This window comes from Spea bombifrons, chromosome 4 (assembly GCF_027358695.1).
Source record: "Spea bombifrons isolate aSpeBom1 chromosome 4, aSpeBom1.2.pri, whole genome shotgun sequence".
Classification (NCBI taxonomy): Eukaryota; Metazoa; Chordata; class Amphibia; order Anura; family Pelobatidae; genus Spea; species Spea bombifrons.
In genome coordinates this window covers 49,925,581-49,935,235 of record NC_071090.1, presented here as the reverse complement: position 1 = coordinate 49,935,235, position 9,655 = coordinate 49,925,581, and the positions used below count along the sequence as shown (strand labels likewise).

Genomic DNA, 9,655 nt, shown 5'->3' with positions numbered 1-9,655 from the left:
ACATTATTAGTGTGGCAACATTGTTGCATTGGCAAAGCTCCATTTTCTATTTTCACTCCGTCTGTGATAGGTGAAATACATAATGTAACTTATCAAGTTACATTACTGTGCTGCCATAGCTTCTGTTCTTTTTATCACATTGGGGAAGCCAAGGTAACGCGACATGAAAGCATAATGAATACCAACACAATAATATTACTCAGTGAGGGCAACAGGCTACATCTGTATCAAACAATAACGGTTATAGGAAATACAACAAAGACTATGTATCACGGTGCGCATATCGCAAACTAATTGGTTTGCATTTAGTTTGTGCTTTCTCAAAAGAAAAAAGTCATATTTTAATGTATATAGGCAGTTAACACCTGGTTGATCCTTGACAATTAAAAAATACTGGTGGATTCATTTTAGTAATTTACAGAATTCACAGAAAGCCATTTCCTTCCTAGCAGTTTCGTTGTCCATTAAGCCTAGTTTAAAAAAAATAAAGGAAAATGAAATAACGACAGAACAATCAACATTTAGAATAATCTTGTATTTAAAGAGGAAGTAAAATGCCAATAATACAACCATTTTATGAATGACAGGTGCAGATAAACTCATTGAATGCAAGATGGAGCTCAAAGAAAGGGTTAATATCTTACCAATGACTTAATTATTTTATATGACGACAGGCTACTTAACATCTGATACCATTGATTCTACATCCTATGCTCACAATATCTGACAACTTAGTGTATTACTGTGGTACTATCACATATAATATCTTGTTTAGTTCAGTTCGTTGTCAATAAGTATTGCATTAAGTCATTACTAAATTAAAACATGACTCTTGTACAGTGGTAAATGTCATTGGTGGATTATTTGTAATGATGAGTATTCTATCTAGCTCCACTTTATTTTAAGAGGATTTCAAGAACAAACAGTGACACTGATTTGTAATAAACCTACCTGACAATTACAAGTTCTCTTAACATAGAACGGGTATCGATAAAAGCTAATCAATAGTCCATAAATAAAAGTCAACAGTCTAGCATACATCTTATTTCTAAACATAGGTATATGCAGGTAGAACTATATGTAAAATATCAGCATAACATTTAATGATGCTCCTAGATCTTCAGTCATTCAGTAATCACATGTTAATTATAAAACCAGTTTTTGGCTTGGTCATTGAAATCAGTGCAAATATACAGATTACATAATAATGAATTTTGTTTTGATGTACAACACATTAAATTAGACAACTGCTTAAAATGGCTAATGGATTTCAGCATGAGGTAAGTCATATTAATATATATTCTTTACGGTTACAATTGAAACAATTTTTAACATCTTTTAGCATTTACAGTATACGTAAACATAAGATGCCGTGTTCTCTACATTTAAGCCACTGCTAACATTTAGCTTCATATATTTACTTTGCATGGCAAAGTCTGTTTTTGTCCTAACAATCTAAACCTAATGATACTTAGGAAAGAATAAGAAAATATAAGCTACTTTAGCAAAACTGGACAGATATAAAGAAAATTGATGAGGCTTTTTCATCTTAAAAAGATTTAATGACTGATTTACACAGAGGTTTATATGAGTAGTTGAAAATTGATGTAATGTAGACTGTTCAGTGAGCATGGCCTGTAAATGGTACACATGGAGAAATTCCAGGTATAACATATATGTAACCCCGTAATCTATACAGAAACCAAATAACACAATGGTCAACAATGCGTTGGTTTCTCGCAATGGATGATATGGATATATACCTATAGAGATCCACATTTACTTCAATAATATATGCACATATCAAGTCTCACTAATTATATTTTTCTTACTATAATTATAATCCTGTATGTAAAGTGTTTTTGTATTATGTTAAAGCCAAGAAATGAGAATATATATTTAAATCCATTGTGCTGTAAGTAAATACAAGTATGGAACTTTGTTAACAATTCCCAGAGATGCAAAATACAAATTGGCCTTCCTATAACGGAAGATAGCTTATGTAGTAAACAAAGGTAGAGGATATACATTTCTATTGTAAAGGTATTTCCTGAATCTTAATTTATAGTTATGTGCTTGTCACAAGTGAGAGATAGTACATTCATTTACCCTTAATAATAAGTGGTATTTCATTATCAAAGGCATTTTTTGTTATATAAACATACATACGAGTTGCTGTTGACTTATGTCAAGTGTGCAGATGTATTGTAGATGCAGAATAGGGAACAGGTGAATTGTTACACTGATGCAGTGAAAGGGGCATCAGAAAAGACAGAGTTGACAGAATCTGAGTCAGACTTTGACCTGCTGGTCTTTAAAATACCTTCTGCAGTGAGATTATCACTGGCAATCAGTCGCACTTTCCCATTTTGGCCTTGTTCTGTTTCCTTCAGCGGTTCCAGGAACACCACCCTTTTTCCAGTGCTGGACTTTCTTTCAGCAAGAGGCTTGTGTGATGGAGTGGCACTTAGGATAGATGAGTGGGCACTGTTATGGTTGGGTTTTCTTTTGTTTTTTCTAGATTTACAGCAACATCTGCAGGGAGTGAGATACAGATAGAGAAGTACCAACACTATGCTGACAACACAAGCAGCCAGTGTAGTGAAAGCTGTGTTAAATGCTTCATGGGCATGAGACCTGGTATTTGTAAAATTACTTATAGTTATTCTGATGTCTATGGTTTCATTAAGCAATCTTTCCTTGTTCATTGCAATGCAAGAATATATTCCAGAATCTCCAATTTGGGCATTTTCAATTTCTAGACTCCCATTGTAGAATACACGTAAATTACTGTACTTGATATCAGGCTCCAATATTTTATCCTCTGGTGTAACCCAGAGAAACTCTGTGCTTGGGTTTATGATTTTGCTGTCACAATGAACTATCAGCCTTTCTCCAACCTGAGCTTCATACAGAAGCCCAAATGCATGAAAAGTTCCATTAACAGCAGTCTCAGAACAATTCAGAAAATGGTCTTGAATAAGATGTAGTTTGGTCTTGGTCTTAGAATCAGAGGGCATAACACAGACATAATCATTTTTAAAATCCACAATAGGGCTGAAATGTCTATGGTACCAAAAGTTTAGCATTGAATTTAAAGAGCAATCACAAGAAAATGGGTTTTCATGAAGAAAAATACCACTAAGTTGCCTAGCTGAAATTAAGCTGATTTGTGGGACAGGCACAGTTTGCAAGTTATTGTAGGAAATGTCCAGCAACACCAGTTGTGTGAGCTTGCTTCGGCCAAAATAGAGGTCCAAGGGAAAATGTGTCAATGCATTGCGGCCAAGATACAACTTCTGCAATTTATGAAGTCCTCCAAATGCACCAGCATCTATATGTGTTAACTGATTGTTGTAAAGCAACAGAACCTCTAACATTTTAAGTTCTTGAAACACGGGGTTGCTCAGTGATTTTAGGTTATTTGATGACAAGTCAAGATGCCTCACATTTGTTATAGTGGAGAAGCTGCCACTAGAGATACTGCTAACAGCATTGTTATTTAATATCAAAGTATGTAGTTTATCTAGTAAGACAGGGAACCAGTCTGGGTCTAAAAACCCAATTTTATTGTAGCTTAAATCCAGTTTTCTAATAAATTTAAATATTGTCCTGGGTACCATAGACAAGTTTTTGTTTGTGCAGCTCACAATATCACTGGCACAGATGCAAGCTGAAGGACACACCCCAGAAGCACCACCAGAGATGGTCAGGAAAAGCAGAAGAACATAGACAAATCCTTTCCAGTTCCTTTGGACAATCTCAAGTTTAGTTGGCAATGATCGATAAGAGAGATACATTATGTCTTTCTCTTAGACTCTCTCCAGGACTTGTTGCCCCACAATATGCATATACTTAGAACTGCAGAATAATTAAGGAGAAATCAGAGAGGCCAGATGAATCTTGCAAATGTATTCCTGTATGGCTTGGCATTCAAACTATGTCACTGAAAAATAAACAGAAGGGGCTTTAGTGATAACTAACTCCAACAGCATTATCTAGCTTCCAGCTACAACAGTGCTGGCTTATACAGAACACAAGGCGTTCATGGCTAATTCTAACAAAAGAACAGCGTTCACAAGCTACAGAGTGGGAACAAACAACGATACAAATTACTTTGTAGCGGCCAAAAAAACAGTGGATGATAGGAGATAGGAGCAAGCAAAATACAATGGAAATCAACAAGTTGATTAGCTACCAAGTTTGCAAATTAGAAGTTCACGAATACTGCACGTATCTCGATTCCTGGCACTACTGAGATAGAACCCTGCTGCAGAAAGCCAGTACTAAACGTATAAAAGTCTGTTTACCTGAATGATAAGGATGTTCCCGAGAAGCATTCACTAACTGATCTCCTGATCTGGGTAGAGTAACGCCGGACTATGTCTTCTCTTCATGTCTTCTTGCTCTGTTTATGATGATGTTTTTTTCCCCCAGTCCACGCAGTAATGGAAGTTTAACAGGGCAGAAGAGCAGGAAACAGGTCTGACTGCTCTGTTCAGTATTCTCCTGTCTGATCAAAGCTCAGGCTCAGGCACAGGCTCTGTATTGTGGTCTCCAGCATGCCCTGCCTCTGTTCACCTGTGCACTCTGATTGGCTGCAGATTGCATAGAGGAGAATACAAGCTGACGGATGAGGGCATTGAGAGCACAGATGCTGTGGGTGCTGTGTCTCCAGGCTGTGCAGCCCATCCCCCTTCCTGTCATCCTTATCCCCTGCTAAACGATGTTGTTGCATCCCACCCTTTGCTCTCGCCAGGCTTCTTATCCTTTCATCGTTCTTTTCAAATGTTTGCATATTCTAAGCAAATTCCGTTTCACGTTTACCCCGGGGATGCATTGTTCAGACTTCAATTCTACCAGGCGTGTAGACAAGCCTTAGCACTGTCTGTAGCATACAGATGATAGATAATATCACTAATCACAACTCCCCACAGTTCAATCATCTACCTAAAATGGAAAGTCTATTCATAATTTAACAAGCACTAGACAGTGTCATATGAGTGCTAACAAAAATACCTCTTTGTCATTTAGAGACCAAAATCAAGGGAACTTCCTCCAGGCAGAACAATCCAATATTAAGCTCTGAAGTGGAATTGCAGGCAAAAAAATATATCACTCATAGCTAGGTACTTAAATCTTAAATAAAGCTGCTGTTCCACAAACAGCTCCGTGTTCTAGCGAAACAACCCTTAGTGAATCTGTCATTATTTCCATCAACCATTCAATCCCTTCGTTTTGTATCACATGGCATCTAAGCATCCCCGGAAAAAAAGGAATTAGGTAATAATTGAAATTACATTTTTGGGAAGAATTGTGACATTGAACTGTACCAGGATATGCAAATGTCACACCACCATAACATCACGATAAATCTTGATATAATGACATTAGTTAATTTTTTTTTTAAAGAATGTGTAGACCACCCCACTGGTAGAACTAAGTAAATGTAATTTGTAAGAGTAATCTGGAAATTCTATGGTTAGTTGATCCTTTGATATGGATTGCAGAATCCAGATGATTCCAGTCATAAACGTACTAATCTCAGGCCATGTAAACATCTGGAGCCTCTAACAATATACATTACTTAAGGATATATTAACCAAAGCAGCATGTGGGTGATTGCAGGGTTTTGAGAGAGATTAAGATGAGCTGGCATAGATAAATCATGTATTTTGTTATGAATAGAAATCATCTGAAGACATTGCCTAGAGGAACATGTTGAATGGTTGTTGACTCACAAATAGTGGCATGAACAGAGACCAAGAAGGGGCTGTGGTAGGCATCAGAGTAAAACAATAAATGCTGCCTTGTAAAGCCTCAGCCAGATGCTTTTAAAATGGTTTTCCAGATTCATGAACCATGCTATCTGCTGCCCAACAGCAATCAGCAGCAGTTGCTACTCTATAAGTGTCAAATTAAATTTACTTCCATGATGCAAAAAATCATCATGGAATCATCATTTCAGCTTCATTCTTTAGTTAAATGTAAAGTGTACTTTGTGTAGTTTGTGATGTAGATATGAGGAAAGAACCGATGAGGACTTCAAACCTCGCATGACTTTGTAGCTTGTTTTATTCATATGTTTGTCTGCTACTGGATATCATTATTAATACTTATTTATTATGGAAAGTGATGTATTTATCGTAAGGGCTGCCCCCAGCTACCCCCTCCTAAGTCAGCATCCTCAATACATTAATTGGTTGATGCCAGAGGAGGACCCTGCAGACGACCAATAGAGTCGTTTGCACGGCCCCTTAACCCCTGACGGCGAACCTACGGATTTCAACCACTGTGATGCTGCGTAGATAAGGTAGGCTAGATGGGGAAGGGACCAGGGAGATTAATAGAAGAACACGAAGATTCTTTGTGTTGTGTGTCTTCGTCTACGTTTTGCTGCTTCCATGTTTGTATGTTCGGTATTCGGGCTGAACAGCGAAAACGCACCCTTCGTGTTCGTTTTCATGTTCACCCGAATACGAATGCACAAGTCTAGTTAACACTAATATATGGGAGAGCATTGTTGGAGTTTTGTCCAACTTGTGTACATTTGCAGCGCCAGTTTAGTAAATAGACCTGTTTGTGTGCTATATTTTTCACATACACATGTACAAATTCCAACAGACATTATTTCCATTTGTATTTAACATATTCTGGTGTTCATAAGTAAATACAAAATATGTAGAGATTCATAAGGCTCCAGTCTACAACAATACAGATAATAATACAGATAATTTAAGAACATGTTTACCAATTATACAAATATGCCAAAATAAACAATTAATTAAGCGTGAGGTATTGATAAATTCAGAAGATATTTTACCTGGAAGAACACAAAAATCATTCCAAGGTCAACATATTTTCCCTCATCTCATGTCTGCTTGCAGTATACTGAATTAATCTGGGGGTTTTCATTAAAATATATATTACACGCGTTCGTTTTTTAAATTATATTGCATATATCAATGAGTCTGATTGTTTCAAATAGGATAGTTTAAATATAATCATCCATCCTTTTTACTATAAAAATAGCATCCTGCCAGTCCACAATCTAGGATTGAAAGTTTACCAGATAATAAGCAGGAATATGAAACGAGCGGTATCAGACACAGTTGGAAACTTCACATTATCTTTGAAATGATTAGTTAGAGAAATATATCCATTCCCATAACCATTTGAGGATGGTTCAGTGATCAGTCCGCTATATTATATTCTTAAGTGGAAAATAATCATGAATGATAATGACATTGCACTTGAAATAAAGATCCTATTTAGTCTTATAAAATCAATATTATTCCATCTTAGTAATACTCATTTCAATAAAATATGTTTCATGCTATATTAGTTCAATATATTTAAATCTAACTATACTAATACTACTACTTTGCAAGATCTTTTCTTCCAAGGAAAGACCAGAGGCCGTAAATCAAATATGTATGCTTTTATTTAATAGGGCTTGTGTCATATATATATATATATACATATATATATATATATATATATATATATACACACACACACACATATACTGTATATCACAGTATTACAAAGAAAGCAAAAAATGACAGAACCCTCCATCACTGGGGCTCCTGGAGAGGACTGAGAGCCAGCCTCCTCCCTATCGACTATGGGCCTAGGCCTTGTAGAGACTTCTGTGTGTGGATACAGGGGTTCAGTCTGCTGATGTACCCCATGTTTTAGCACTCAGAGTCTCAGAACTGTAATGTCAGCTGGACATCCTGTGGTAGGAAGAAGGCTGATTGTCTTTGCATTGTTGATTGTATAGGTGTGAAGTGTTTCCCCTGTTATTGTGTGAGTTAGCCCTTGTCTTAAGACCCCTGTAGGTATGACTAGGTGTCACTGCTGCATACCTAATTATCAATTACATAACAGGTAGCTGTTAATCCTGTGAGCTCCTGTTATCTCTGTGCCCTGGCCATTGTCTGTCTCAAGCCAATTATATGTCTATCATCATTCCATGTCTACGTCCCAAACTAATGTAATTATTTATGTCTCATGTCATTCTGTCCTTCCCCCGGATATTGTGTTGCAGGATTTGATCTAATTACTTCCTTCCTGACATGGTAATTAGATCATGTGATATTTGTCTTGCCCCTTTTCTTACTTGTGTGTATATATAGCTCTGTATTTGGTTTTAATAAATGAGTCCTGTTTTCACCTCAACATGACTGTTGCCTGATGCTTGGGGTAGGCTGCTATGATCCTTTATTGTCCTTTTCAGGACAATAGCCACGCTGTGTAGCTAAGCTTCTGATAGCCACAGTGCCAACCCAGCTCCGGTGCAGCAACATCCCCCCTTCTATCTATAACGCTGGTTCTGCCTGGCGCTGAAGGGGTTAATTCTTGGTGTCCAGGCAGGAGGAAGCAACGTTTGGTGGGAGTACCCAGTCGGGGTACAGGTCGGTTTCGTCACATTACATAAGAATGCTATTACAGAAATTAAGGAATTGCAGGATGCGCTAAGCTGTAAAAGAGCACTAACGTTGACATTGTTGAGATTGCAGAACTTTGAGAGGACTCGATGACCCTGTATAGACCTTTCAGGAGAGGAAGTCTAGGCTATTTGTGTGTTACGTATACATGCCAGTTACTGCAAAAGTCTCACAGCATCAGTGGTTTTTTGTAAACTGTTGAAGATTCAGGCCACCACAAAGGACACATGTTGGGTTCTAAACCCCTAACAAAAAAATAGCATCTCTCAGTTTGCAAAGGGTCCCTGTAACTAGGCATCATGGGCATTTTTTGGGGAACATGATGCCACCGTTTTGCTGAGAGTGTAAAGAGTGAAAGAGGAGAGATATGCCAGGAGATAGATGACAGAGAGGATAAAAGAGTGAAAGAAGAGGCAAAACCTACTTGTAGTTCCAGATTGCATCAGCCATCCTATTCCTTTTACAGAATCTGTACTGAAAAGACTGTGGATCATGTCCCCAGTATAGAAATCTCCCATGCATGCACACTTTGATACCACCTTGAATCTTGATGACCTGGGATTTTCAGATTTTTCTGTATTAAATTGATATTGATGAAAAAAGAAACTGGAACTTGACTTAATAACATTAATGTAGATCCCTCGCAAACAGGGCTGTGTCATAACTGACTCATGTCTAACTTCAACAGATGTATTGGTATGCTCTACTTCATTATCTATACTTGTATCTGTAACATTAAAAAATATATTCACAAAGCCACCCTCCTGCTGAAATACTGTAGCATAAATGTGGCAGAGAATAAGCTTCTCTCTAGGGATTTAATAATGAACTGAGAATAGTAGCTTAGACTATGTATTTTATCTCCATTTACACGCATATTACAGAATGCTTCACACTTTTCACAGAAATTTCTCAAATGTAATGCTATGGTTTTGTGCTGAAAACGATTAATTAATGAGCTTGCAGATTCAAAAATGTAATATTCGCTTGACTCACACAGCACAAAATTACTGCTGCCTTATTTGGATAAATATAAAGCATTAATTCCAACCTTTAGATAAAGAAAGGAAAGGAAAATACAAAACAATGCATCCCGAGTAGAATGTTAAACTTACACACACCATTCCTTTTATTATACTGTACCTGTTAACAAGCATTTATGACGTAAGAGCATAGTCCAAAACAAGAGTCTATATCAGCTC

General features: G+C 37.1%; 1 protein-coding gene across 1 annotated transcript; it reads right to left on the bottom strand.

Moving 5' to 3' along the window:
- Positions 1 to 520: 520 nt before the first annotated feature.
- On the bottom strand, positions 521 to 4,612 carry AMIGO2 (adhesion molecule with Ig like domain 2). The gene is made up of 2 exons (XM_053464913.1): positions 4,311 to 4,612; positions 521 to 3,946 (listed from the first exon to the last, which is right to left on the bottom strand). Exon 2 carries the CDS (start codon positions 3,798 to 3,800, stop codon positions 2,238 to 2,240), a length of 1,563 nt encoding a protein of 520 aa, XP_053320888.1. The 5' UTR covers positions 3,801 to 3,946; positions 4,311 to 4,612; the 3' UTR covers positions 521 to 2,237.
- Positions 4,613 to 9,655: the final 5,043 nt, after the last annotated feature.

Excerpts from the sequence above, each read along its gene's own strand:
- AMIGO2 (XM_053464913.1), bottom strand. The coding sequence starts at position 3,800 with ATGTATCTCTCTTATCGATCATTGCCAACTAAACTTGAGATTGTCCAA.